Source organism: Pleurodeles waltl, chromosome 3_1 (assembly GCF_031143425.1).
Source record: "Pleurodeles waltl isolate 20211129_DDA chromosome 3_1, aPleWal1.hap1.20221129, whole genome shotgun sequence".
Lineage (NCBI taxonomy): Eukaryota > Metazoa > Chordata > Amphibia > Caudata > Salamandridae > Pleurodeles > Pleurodeles waltl.
In genome coordinates this window covers 1,887,448,369-1,887,462,479 of record NC_090440.1, presented here as the reverse complement: position 1 = coordinate 1,887,462,479, position 14,111 = coordinate 1,887,448,369, and the positions used below count along the sequence as shown (strand labels likewise).

Sequence of the window (14,111 nt, the reverse complement as noted above, 5' to 3'; positions counted from 1 at the left end):
GCTACCAACAGAGTAAATGTTTGAAGGGGTAATATTGATACTTAAACACAACAGGTGAGGGAGTTCATTTTTCAGCCTTTCCGGGGCTAGGGAGATTCCTACCTAAACTGCATTTATTATCATGCAAACCAAAAGTAGAGGCATAGATCTCTCATACCTGTATTTTGTGGAACAATAGATTACTCTTACTTTTTTCACTTCTTCGACACGAAGAGGATGGCACTTTCCTGAAGTCACATTTGTCAAGGGTATAACACCTTTTTGTTACCTGTTCCCATCTGCTGTGATGGACCAGGTATACCAGCCTTATGCCTCTACTTTTGGCAGATTATGTAGGGTTTCTTGCCTAAAGAAGGTCAATGATCCAGTGGGCACAAGATACATCTGTAATATGTAGGCGTAGTCTGAGTGGATGTTTGAAATATTGCTTTCAAGAAACATCATTTCTAAAAGTTATTTTAAAACTTTGCTGTGGGTACCCTATGAATAAAAGACAAATATTTCTACTATACCTAGAGAATGTTTTTAACAACTGGGTCACTGCTGCTCAGATGGGTAGGAAACACTAATGACGAAGCATGGCACAAATTGTGGGTGGGATGTCTTCTCACAATATCTTTTGATACTTGTGATGTACCAGGAGACCAACAAGTGAGTCTTCAAATATTGACTGTTAGAAATTGGGTCTTGAGTTGGCAGAGGCATGCACCCTGTCCAAGTAGGGACCACAATCGTAGTCAGGGCAAGTCAATAACACAACATAAATTAGCATGTGTTCAGCCTCTGGTATCTTGGTGCAGACCAGGCAGGCCTAACTTAGAAGACAATGTGTAAAGTGCTTGTGCAACACACACACAACCACAAGAGGTACACCACAGGAAAAGACTTCGCGTGGATCTAGAAAAATAAAGCTTGTTTATCTGGTTACTTTTAAGCTCAGCACGATAAAGATCCAATTCACTAATTGCGAAGTATTGTCTTTGCAGACTCAAAAATAGCAAGGTTGATGAACAAATATAAAGATCAAAGGGATGGTGGCGGAGGACCTCGCCATGTTTGTGTGATGTCTTGATGGACTCCGGTTCTGTACTGGTTGCGCTCCTCTTGGGGAGCAGTGTGCGACTAGGCTGGGCAGAGCCACTCGGGTTGACAGAGAGCAGCAAGTGGCAAAGGAAAGCAAAGCTGTTCCCGATGGTTCACAGGTGCAAGAGGCAAAGGTTGACAAAGCTGCTTTGGGTTGAGTTTGGAAGTAGTGAGATGCATAGGGAAGCAGGGATGTTCCAGATGGTTCACAGGTGCAAGCGGCAAAGGTTGACAAAGCCGCTCAGGAAAGGAAAGCAGGGCCAATCCTGGCAGGGTGGCAATCCTGGCACACAGCAGTCTTTACTCCAGCAGTGTTTTCTTAAGTCTAGATGTGTACTGATTTTTGGGGGCAGGGACCCAATACTTATTCCAGAAAGTGTCTTTGATGTGGGTGGTGACTATAAAGAGATCCTGTGAAGTGCACAGGTCCCTTTTTCTGGTCAGCCTCGGCTCCAGACCATCAGTGAGAGGTAATCAGCCCCTTTGGGTGGACTCTAGACACTACCCTTTGATATGTAAGTGTGAGCCCTTTCCAACCTCCTCCCCAGGAATACCCATCAGTATGTAGAGGCATGCAGATGCAGTTGAGTGTCCTGTGTTGTGGGTGTCTGAAGGGATGCACAAGTGTAGCTCTTCACCTAGCCCAAGCCAGATATGTATTGGAGATAGGCTGTGGGCACCAGTGCTTAGTTTGTGAATAAAAATGTGCCGGTGCTCAAAGCCCTCCTCTTAAACACATGGCTGCTGAAATTAAAGGTGCAAGCACAGAATACTGAGGCAGTGTAATCCTGAAGCCATCTCGGGCCTCTGCAAGCCAGTCCCGGCCCCTTCAGCTCACTCTTGCATCTTTCTGCTTTCTCCCATTGTGACGCTTTTTCATAGGGGTGAGGGGGGGGGCAGGTTAAACGGTCCTGTCCAAACTTCACCGAGCTCTCCATCTCTCTAAGGGCTCGGATATTGTACCCCCCCAGTGCTTGCTCTTTTGTAGCACACCGTGGCTTTTGTGGAGTCAAAATGGTTCTTGCACAGGCTGCATCTGTACAGCTGAGCATCCTTTGTTAGTCTGTGTTGCTTCTGGGGTGTGCCTCATATGGCCCCCAAAATCTGGGGCGTAGTGGTCCTTGTCCCTTTCGAGCCTAACTGGCTGGTGTGTAATCAGGATCTGTGGTGTTGCACAGATGTTTGATGAGCAGCGGCAGCGCCATTCGGGGAGGTGATCAGTAGGTCAGGATGCTTGCTTCTTAGAAGATCTTGTGTTTTGCGAAACCTTCTTGGGTACAGACACAAACCCACTATCCAAACAACAAGGTGATAAACCCAGGTGAGTTCCTAGTTCCTTATGTTGACCTCTCATTCACAGCACTTTGGTTTATTTTTGGTGTAGACTGTGGACATCGATTTGGTTTCCTGCAGGTTTGCATTAGTTTGAGGCACTTGCAATGCTTTGCAGATTCACACTGCTTGGCAATTCTAGGGGGCCCGTAGTTTCAACTGTCAGTTTTCAGCCAGGTTCTTGGCAGTTCTGCCTTTTTTTGCATTCCACATACACTGGCCCAGCCAATGTATATATCATAAAATGTGAGCAGGAAGGTGTGATGGAGTTGTCAAGATTAACCCAAAATAAGAGCACAAAGGCAAGGCAGGCTGCCTCATTTAAATACCTATTATCCTGTGGGGGTAGCCCTTCCAGAAAACAATGGGCTAGCAAAGGGCAAAGGGAACTTGCTAGCTTTAGTGGGGTCCTCTGCCTCCTCTCTCTAACGCTCTTCAGTCTGACCTTTTACAAAGGAAGTTCTTTAGAAGAAATGTAAAAAGAACAAGTGATGGATGGAATGCTGAACAATGTCAAACATTCATCCCCATACAGAGATCTGGGTCTAAATCCATCGTTTTTTGTTACCCACGCCATTCCAGTTTGAACCTAGCCATGTGCAAAACAGTCTTGACCCTGGTCCCTATGTGAACAGTTCAGCCTGAACTGCCAAGCCAGGTCCTCCTTGGACTGGAAACAAGCATCCTGAGACCGGTTTCAGGGTATCACCCTTCCTCAGCCTGGCTAGCTTGACTCCAGTGGAATCGGTTAAACCCAGATCTGTAACTGGGGGTGGGTGTTTGATTGGTCCCGCATTCCGTCCATCATTTGTGTTTGATCTTTAGGAATAGGAGGAGCGAGAGGTGCAGAATCGTGGTGATTCAATTTACATTTATGATGATAGATGGAGCACACTTAGATAAATGAAAGGACATCCACCTGTAAAGTGCAAGGACAATGCTACTACTCACTCTGTGAACATAAACAGCTCTCTTCTATGTCTATGGTGCTTTTGTGTGTTATCAACATTGAAGAAATACAATTTTCTGTTTAGATCCGACTGTAAAACCAGAGGGAAACTTATCCTAAATGCCTGCTTTTTCCACAGAGCTTGAAAAAAATAATTCCACTGCTATGCAGGTGACTGCCTTACCTTTCAGGCAGTAGCAAATTTAGGGGGTTACATTTTGGGCCTGGCCAGCACTACCTGAACAAATGCCCACCAGTTCCCCACTGTCAAATATTGTGCGTAGGCATTTTAGATATACAAAAGTCCTTGGTGTCGCTGCCTTATTATACCTGTGGTCACATGGGCACAGCTGCCAAATCACAAGTGAAATTGGGGAGGGGCAAAAAAGGAAAGGGAAAGAAACAGAAAATGTAAATGAATGACAGGAAAAAAGCAGAAAGAACTAAGTGAAGACAGAGAAAAGACGGACCCCTCATCACTTTAATTGGTACAGATGTGTATTATTTGGTTATTTAATTGCTTTATAAGGGTAATCCTCTTTCTATCTCTTTTCACCTCCTAGATTAAAAAATGGTGGCGTACATCCTATTAGAAATATTAGACAGCATTTGAAGAAAATGATCTACTGATCTACTAGAGAAACTTGAATATGTATTTTAGGAACTAAGGGCCAGATGTACCAAAGGATTTTACCCATTCTGTCTCTATGGGAAAATGCTTTAGTACATATGGCCCTAAAATACCAAATGGAAATCTTTCTCACTTTGTATGCAGTCTTTCCTTATAAAGCAGGCGAACACATAGCTGTTTGAAAACAACTTTCAGTTTTACAGGACTCTTGACATGACAGGCATCAGGTACTTTCGAGAAACAGCCAACAGTTCCGGCTTAAAGCAAACCTTTACATATTTCTCTAGACAGAATATGGTCATACACACAAAACTGTTTAATTTTTGAAAATGAACCTCAGTATCAAACTGAATTTAAGCAGCAATTGAACATAGAATTGTTTAACAGAGTTGTGTAATTTTATAATTTTATAAAATATCTGCTTGTCCATGAGACAAGATGCTTTATAAATCTACTTGTTCTTAAAAAATGCCATGTGTCCCTTTGGTGCCATGCAGTGAGGTGACAAATAATGGCAGCGTTATCATTGAATCAGAGCTCTGGAAATAGCTTTTCTGGTTCTGCTGAGGCTCATATTAGGGCAGGGTTTGTATTCTAACAATGCCTTGATTTTTCTATCTTTCTGCAAATCTGCATACCCGATCTCGAAGTAGTGGGACTGCTAGGTCTAAGTTTGGAATATATTTGTGAGCCTCAAGACACCTACAAACGTGCATGAATAATGTTTTTTTGCGTGCAAATTCTTCTCTAGTCATTTCCCACAATGGGACATTGTAGAAATTTACTTTTGACAAGGGCAGAAGTAAAATCTTTGCCAGGGTTGTGAAAAAAGGGGTTATAGGGAAAGTGAACACAAACACGCAGATTCTCACAGGAGCACATGCACATGGATGCTTGTTCACGTAAAAATGCAGTCCACTAAGGAGTATTGTTTCCAGTCGTACTTCTGTAAATCTATATATTTAATTTCCGTGTTAGTGTCAGCATTCTGATCTTCTGCAAGCAGCACCTTGGCACACAAAATAGTTTCCTGTAGTTCTAGGGACTACTATGGCAATGTATGCTTGCTTTTTGAGACCAAAACACATTCTTGCTTTTAGCCAAAGGTTTTGTCACATCGGCGCAGGCCGGCCGCCTCCACAACAATACAGTTTTACAAAACTGATGGAGAAACACACATTGACAAGACCTAAAAACTGGCAACCACCAGCAGACTGATCATCTTGGTCAATGCTCGTTTATTTTCATGTTTCCCATAATCTTGTTGAAATTGGTTTTACACTGGTTTTCCATTACTTTTTGGACATACTAGCATGTAGCAAACACTAAAGTGTAGCTCAAAGAGATGGTTCTTAATACTGCACAGTTAGCAAAATGTTGCTCTTCTAGTTGCTTTTTTGTGTACATTTAATTTGAATGAAAAGAATCATCGCTTTTGCTTTCAGTCTTCTGCGAGTAATTGCCTCTAATCAGAGATCATTCATGGAGCATTAAAAGTAGCCTCAAATTCCTAAACTTTGCAAATATGGGTGCACATGTTTTATATTGGACCCACTGTCAGACGTGTATGCTGAGTTCACAGCTTTTCCTTAATGCCGTTTTCCTATTACTAAAGACTTGGCATTAATGAACCATAAATACAAGTTCAAACAACATTAACATATGGATACAAACCTTACCTCAACTGCAGACAGTGCTATTTCACAAATCAATTATCTGGTGGGGTAAACTGGCGGCAAATCGATTTGTGCTGCAGGGTGTTGGCCTACTTGTCCAAAGTACAAAATAAATAAGAAAACTTGATGTCCTTGATTCCAAACAATATGTCCTCACTCCAAACAATATGTCCCCGGTATCAGGCAACATGATCACATATATCAAAGACAAAGACATATTGATCCAAAACATTTTTCAGCACGTAGTGTACGTTATTATCATTTTATTTTTTCCTTTTTGGTAAATCCAGCAGGGCGGCGCTCCTCTGCCTTAGCGGAGGAGCCGCCTCTAGTTTTATAACACCCAAAAAGCATAAATAGATGATTTTGAGTTACTGCAGCTTGTTCACTTTGGCATACTCAAGAACAGTAGCTACTGACAAGAGAAAAAGTAAAAATCTGAGAAGCACTCACAGTTCAAATTTCCCATTCATTTAAATCGGAGTAAGTCTGCGAACATGCTAGGCAAAATGCTTATCTGGTATGTGAAACTGATTATAATTGAGTAGTTCATGTTGTGTTCTTACATTTTGCACATGCTTTCGCTGGATCATCAGTCTGCGGGGATTTCTGATCTCAGCGCGCCACCTCGGAGAAGTGTTGCCACTAATGACAGGGCTTTGCTCCATAGGCGAGCTCCAGTCCCGACTGTGACTTCTTCTAATTTCCCCCATTAGGTGAATGGCAGAGACATCACCGGCAAAACCCAAGAGGAGCTGGTCGCCATGTTACGGAGCACCAAGCAAGGGGAAACCGTGTCCATGGTCGTAGCCAGGCAAGATGAAGCCTTCCTGCCGCGAGAGCTGGTAATGTTCAGAGAAAGCACAGTACGAATACTACCTGACGATGTTTGTGAAAAAGATTCATGTGCTTGAGTGTTTAGAAAGGATATGGGAGGTGGGCGGTGCTGCATTCTAAAATACATTAAGGTAATTTTCTGAAGACAATTGTGTTTTTATGTTGATGCTTCACATAATTTAGCTTGTCTCAGAATTAATTGAAGTTCAGTTTATCAGTGGAGTTTTGGAAACAGTTTACTAAAGTGACAAATAGAATTGTTTCAGTGAAATGTTTTATTTGCTTGAGTTAATGTTTTGTTTAGCACCAGCTGAGCAAATGCCTTCTTTCGCTGGTAGTGCTGGTGCATTAACTTATTTTAAGCATCTCGGTTAGTTCTTCCCATTTTCTGAGTCACATCTATCTTATTTCAAATTTAGAAAGGCTTCAGAGTTTGGTGGTATAGTTCTTGTATTTTCAGATGAGGTGTCTGCAGCGCCCCCAATTGTCTTTCTCATTGTTCTTTTGGTGTAAACCTGCTGCTTGATAAGAAGGTGGGCATTTTCTCTCTTGTTCTTGGCCTTTGTAGTACTTTATATTCAGATTCTCCCTCCATGAAATGATTGTCTTTAAGAGTGTATCTCAGGGAGAGATGATCAGTGAAACGCATGCATCCTTTACGTTACCACGCTAGAGACTAAACAGTACTAGGAGAGGACCAAAAAACAAGGCTTCTCCCACAGATGTCTAAAGGATCAGGGACAGCAATTTAGTAAGGATCCAGCTAACTCCATAAGTCTGCATCTCCAGGAAGTAACTGAAGGTTATCTAGTTCAGGAGACAACTCTCTGCATAAAGTAACGCCTGCAACCTTTTGGTTCTCCCTCTGGGGTTCATCTTTATCCCCCTCTGTTATATCTCCCTGCTTTGGTGCTGGCAGGCACATGACTGTTGGTGGCATCCTTTGTTAGCATGCACCTTTACATCACTCCCTGGTAAATGGTACCTGCTATCTTAATTATTATTCATGGCCCAAAAACGCTAGTTAGAGGCGTGGCCCTCTAGGTGGGATGCAAAGTTAGAGGTAGGTATCTGCACTGGTTGCTATCACCAAGCCGCCATTCGTATTTATTTCCTTTCTGCGCCATTCTGAGGTTTGTGGAGCATGTGTGAGCTTAGGTGGCCTTGAGTAATCATTTACACCCTTACACTGAAATATAAAGATTGTCTCCCTTTTCTTCCCTAAACATTTAATACGTTTTGGATATTTAGTCCTGCGCCAACATGACTTTTTATTTTTGATCACACAAGTATCCTGAGTATATATAGTAGTGTATACTGCTTGCTTTTCCAAATGCTGACTCTGCAATTCAGACAATATGGCCAAGTACCTCCGAGGCCTCCCGCCAATTGCCAGAGCCCTCCCTCCTAAGCCCCCACCCCTAAATTCCCATAGATAATAAAAAACACATCTTTTGGGTCAGGGATCGTAAACCACCGTCCGTATTTTATTTTCAAACATAAAACTATAAATCAATCAATACAACACACTTTTAGGCAGTAACCCCATCATATTTACAGCTTAATTTACATTGGAAAATACCTAGCCTTAACAGAGTATGCTAATACATCCAGTTTCCTATCATTATCTGAAAATCAGTTCCTGCGTCTTGACTTAATTCATTGCGGATGAGATCATGACAGTTTTCACATGAAGACACCGCAGCCCTGTTCCACCCATGGCTAGGTGGTCCTGGGGTAGGTCCTCCGTATGGGAGAGCCCTACCACCTCTGTCAAACCCTTCAGAGGGCTATCTCGGTGCAAGGGGCTTGCCTGCTGTAGTGAAATTAGTGTTTTGACCACTGACTTCGTGTTTCACCACTTTGAACTTGGCTTAGCTGCCCACCGTCACATTAGTGTTCACTAGTTACAGACTCAGTTTAGCCTTAGATTCATTCTGCCTATCGACTTTATCAATCATTAGACACTGCCATGTTAAATGCTGCCAGTGATTTTCCACGTTGTCTGTCTGTTTTCGTGCTTTTTCTCACTAAGGGCTTTGGTTGATAAGGATGTACTCCGGGTCGCAGGCCTTGCTTTGACTTAACATCTTGGGATTGTGGCCAAACCCCAATGTGTTATTTTCAAAGCATACCTAAACTAGCCAGCATGTTTGAATACTTCTTGCGTAACAGAAGGGGTTTTTCCAGAAAGCTCCTTTGGTTTTTTACAATATAAAACAGACCCAGTGCGACAGTGAGGGATTCAGAGGCCTCAATCAGGATGCCTGATATAGATTTCCCGTGAGGGTAGAGATCTCTTTCTCTTTCGCAGTCGAACGGAGTCATCGGGTTGCTGGCAGGAGAAAGATGAAGCACATGAGAGGCCATACGGTGATGCATTTTAATTGATTATTTGCTTTGCATTATAATATAGATACATATATTTGCTGTGTATATTGCAATGGAGAATCATTTTGGTTTATTTTCATTACATTGTTGTGACTATTTTTACACGTGTGTTTTTAAGATCCTAATCTCCTTTTAGGAACCTTGCATAGTGAAATAATAAATGTTTTCTTTGGACTAAGAAGTGCATTCCAGAGATTTTTTGGTCAGTGTATGAGTATCTCAGCTCGGTCATTAGTGAAAAGCAGAACACCTGCCCACCAGCATACCTACTTCGGGCACCCCTTCCACCATCAGACTCCTCCCCTCCAAGGACCAGTGCTAGCTTCATGCCCTGTGTGTGTGGGTGATTGGTCCTAGGAACCAGATGCCAGTGACCGCTCGCAACTCCCGCACCCCTGGATGTCACCTTCGATTCCCAGCCAGCACCCCTTGGAGGGTCCTATTACTTTAGTGTCCTGCTCAGATAAGAAGGGTAAGCCGAATTGCCCCACCAATCTCACCCTGCCACAGGCCAGCATAATAAACCTACTATCTGGCCCCCCACTCCTGTGGCAATCGCTTCCCTGCCACGGGCGGTAAACCAACCAAGTCATGAAATTCTCCAAAAACAGGTAATTGACAGCCTGTGATGGGTGCACCCTGTCCTGCAGGAAGAAGTGACCCCCCTTTATGTAACTGTGTGGAATGACAGCCAGTCTGGGTGGCCTGAACAACTTGGTCACCTTGTTATTTATCCATCTCACTGAGTCATTAAGCACCCTGACCGAATACCAGGGGATGGTATTCGTCCAGGTGAACGCCGCATGTGGAAATATCTTAACGAACCAACCAAGCTCTGAGAACACCAGCTCAAAAAAGCTGCTGCCTTCCTAGTGGAACCAAGTCATTACCACATAGATGTAGGATGATGATGGCTGGAAACGAGCACCCCCGTGGCAGCATTAAGTCCAGCGCCATCCTCAACTCAGCGAGGCAGAGCCCTTCACAACCATAGAAGGCAAGAGAGAACCCTGCTTGTAATGCGCGTGACATAAAGGCACTCTTTGAATACAGTTCATCTGCTTGCCACACATAAGACTGGCCGATGACACAAACATCAGTGATCCCTTCAGCTCCTGCGTCCACCGGGACTCCTAAGCTCCAGCCACCTAAGAGGGAGATAAGGAAAGGAGACAACAGTAGGAGGCAAAACACTTAAATCTTATGCAGCATCACATAATGTTTCTAACAGCCTACCAACCCTCTTTACCATTGGAGCTGAGAGTCCTATTGTCAGAACTGCTGTGACTTCCTAAATCCTAAAGGAATGCGTACCAAACTCAGAGAAGTCAAACCCCGTGGGCAACAGAGCGCGCTTCACTACTTGTGAGAACTGGTACCAGCTCAATGCGGTGCCTTCTGCATGTACAAAACACCAGCCCTCGGTCCCCCGGGGTCGCTGAGCTAGGAAGACCTCTAAATTATAAACTGGACAACATTCCCTGCCAGGAGCCATATGTAGCAGTAAGTAGTGGCCTCTCCTTCCTTGATCCACCTTAGAATGAGGGATGTTGATCACCAGGGCCCATGCCCCTTCCACGCATTGGATGTCTATCAGCTGTAAACCCTCTATGACCTCTCCTTTGTTCCTGGCCATCACTCAGTGAGCCTAAGAGGTCCATAGAAGGCCAAATTAAAGGCCGCACTGAATAGAATTACCTCCCCCGGGGAGTTACATATACCGCAGAGAGCCACCAGAATAGCAGCTAGCTTGGTTGCATCGATAGGGCACATAGAATCCAGTCTGGTCCCCTCCAGCCACTGCCAGCCCTTCAAAACCTTCTTCACCAGGAGACCCAAGCAGTTGAGGAAAGAAGGAAATGGTGGCGGTTGGTGCCTAGCACATACAACTGACCCCCCTCTCCTCCCTTAACGCCCCAAAAATGCCATGACTGCCAAAGCATCAGACCAATCAGATAACCCCACACGCCCAAGGAATTCTGTATAGGCATTAATAGCCCCCTCTTAAGCCTTCCTGGTCCTGGGAGCTAAACTGGCTGCCACAAGGTCTGGTAATCTGGGCACCAATCCAACGCAGATTCTCTGGGAAGGGGGTTGGGAGTTCTTGTGCTCCTGGGTTGTAGGACCTGAAACCCTGCATCTTAAGATGGGACAGGGCTTTAGCGGCATTGTTCAAAACACCATGCGCATGCGTAGCTCTAAACAGGATATTCAAGCGTAAACACAGTAGCAGAATTTGTTTCAGCAGCCTGAGGATAATTCTGCACTTTACATTTTACTGATTGAAGCACTCCACTACTGTCATGTTATTGGACAAAAAAATCACAGAAAAACTATATTTGCAACCAACCCAGACTGCACCTACTCTTTGGGCCCGCGGTGCACATACCATGCAATAGCAAAGATGGCACCAAACCCCTCACTGCCTGCTGCATCAGTAAAGAAACCTAGTTTCTCATTGGAACTGTGCTGATTTGGCCACATGACCGCTCCATTTAAATCATGCAGGAATGGCTCCCAAATCCTCATATCCTGCTTGGCCTCTCTGTAGAGCCTGGTGTAGTGATGCTTTACCTTGAAGCCAGACATGGCCTGAGCAATAGATCATGAGTAGGGGCATCACATGGGAATGATCAGCAGAGCGAAAATGAGCTGCCCCACCAGCCCTTGCAACTTAAGGAGCGTGACCATCTTAGCCTGCAGACATGCCCGTGAGGGTTGCGAGAAAGCGCCAACCTTGCCCACTGGAACCCTGGTGTCTCCTGCTACAGAATCCAATTTGATACCTTGACAATCATGGTGGAGGGGCATACCATTTTGTCATGTGCCAGTGGGACCCCAAACTCACCCATCAATTCCTGAAAGATTCCCAAAGCCTTTGCGCACTGCTCAGAGCCAGAGGGACCAAAAAGCAGAAAATCTTCAAGGCAGCAGAGCACCCACTGGTGCTGTGACTTGGGCCTAAAAACACACTCCAGGAACGTGCTAAATTTCTCAAAACAGGAACAGGACACAGGGCAAACCTTCGGTATACACTTGTCAAAATAGAAGGCCCCCTCTAACTGGGAATCCAATAGATGGAAGTCATCCGGGTAATAACCAGAAGGCAGATTCAGTATCTGATTTAGCTATCATAGCCCCGGGCTCCAGCTCCAGCAGCATCTAGATTGCCTGATCAAAAGACGCATACTTGACGTAACCTAACCCCCGTCAATAGCTTCATTTACACAATGGCCCCTTGGAGCGGGCAGGTTATGGATCAACCTGAAGTTCCCTGGATCTTTCTTAGGGACCACCTCCAGGGGCGAACAGTCAAAACACTCCTTGGGGACTACCTCAAAGGGACCAGATATGCAACCCAAGGTCAGTTCTTTGAGAATCTTTGTCCTTGCAGCACTTGGGTTGGACCTGAGAGACTTCTGATTCCTACAGTGGGAAGAGCCAACATAGCCCAAAGCGGGGATCCTAACGCCATAGTTAAAGCTCTCGTAAAATACCTGTACAGGATTGGTGCTAGTATTTAGCCAAGGAACCATTGCCAGAAGGTTAACTGGGGAAGGAGCGTTACCAAAAATCGAGTCTTCATTCCTGTATCTTGTTTCCTTTATCTCCGGATTCACTGAGACACTTGGATTTAGGGTGGGAGGCTGGACCACAGAATGAACAGCAATGCTTGAACCTGCAGGACCCCGGGGACCAGGAGCAGGTATGCCGGCTAAAGTCCCAACATGCCCTTTTTCTCTGTCCACCCCAAGCCACACCTGTGCAGCTGCCGTCCCAGCTTGAAAGGGCTGACTCCCTTTAACCTGCGGCCTGTTCATATAATGGAGCCAAGTGACTATATCAATCTGATCCCACCCCAGGGTGTGCCTGTTAACCTTGATCCTCCTAAACTCTCGCTTGTAATCCTTCCAGGCCATACCATCCTACTCATCATGCGCACCCACTATTCTGTTCTGATAGCAAGCCAGCTGAGCACCCATATCATTGAAACGCTCAGCCAAAATGGCCTGGTAGGTTGAGAAAACCCTAACCCAGTTAACCAGGGTCTCCTCAACCTTCCTATTCGGAGACCAGTGGCTGCATTCCCGAGAGTGTGCACATTCTTTACAGCGCTTAACCTCCTCCTTGTCAGACTTATCAACAAACAGGTAAAAAAAACATCAATGTAGTCCCCCTTCCCTATCTTATCTTTCACCTCCATTGCCACATGAAGCCCTAACCGCTCATGATCACCTAGACCAATAGGAGGCAAAGAGGGTCCAGTACCTGTAATCACCGTACCCTGGGCAGGGGGAGATGCCAATGCAGCTGCCGCTACCTCTGGGCTGATGATGCTCCCTGTGGCACTTGCCACTGCCTGACTCAGTGGCTGTGATGGCACCACTGCCACGTGTGGTGTCTGACTCTCCACTTGGTCCACCAAGGTAGGGGGATCAAATCTTTCAGCCCCTGCGGTAGGCTTGGGCACTGAATCGCTCTCCTGTGCTCCCTGACCATCTTTCGTGGTACCTATGTGAGAAACCAGGCGCCGGGCCCTCTCCATAACATCCCTCTCACCAATCCCTGCTATAGCAAGGCCCACTAGAGGGGCAGATAGCATACTAATCTCTGAAAGCCAGAGAAGCACGGATGCCACATGAGCTACCAAATCCTGCTGAGCCAGTCCCCCCGAGAAAACACCTGCTACAGCCATACCAGAGCCAACAATCTGCACAATGCTACTAGATGCTGCTGCCCCAGGGACAGTCGCTGTGGTACCCTGGACAACAACCTGGTCAGCACAACCTGAAACCTGCACGACACCCAAGGAAGTGGTCAAAGCAACTGCGGCCACGGACTGTACTGTAACCTGACCAGGAGCAACCAGGGCTGGGGTTAGATCCACCGGCGTCACCGTCAACAGCTAGTGCCCGGATTCGCAGAAACCTGATTACAGCCTGTGTGAAAGTAGCCTCTTTCTAGCCTTGTTACCCCCACTTTTGGCCTGTTTGTGAGTGTATGTCAGGGTGTTTTCACTGTCTCACTGGGATCCTGCTAGCCAGGGCCCAGTGCTCATAGTGAAAACCCTATGTTTTCAGTATGTTTGTTATGTGTCACTGGGACCCTGCTAGTCAGGACCCCAGTGCTCATAAGTTTGTGGCCTATATGTATGTGTTCCCTGTGTAGTGCCTAACTATTTCACTGAGGCTCTGCTAACCAGAACCTCAGT

At 45.4% G+C, this 14,111-nt stretch overlaps 1 protein-coding gene across 2 annotated transcripts in view; it reads left to right on the top strand.

The window, feature by feature from the left end:
- Window positions 1-14,111, top strand: part of PARD3B (par-3 family cell polarity regulator beta) — a 2,030,765-nt gene that overhangs the window by 1,014,059 nt on the left and 1,002,595 nt on the right. For both annotated transcript variants that reach the window (XM_069225990.1, XM_069225989.1), the window contains one exon: window positions 6,388-6,516. In XM_069225990.1, the coding sequence (XP_069082091.1) occupies window positions 6,388-6,516 (129 nt within the window). The remainder of the gene's footprint in view (window positions 1-6,387; window positions 6,517-14,111) is intronic.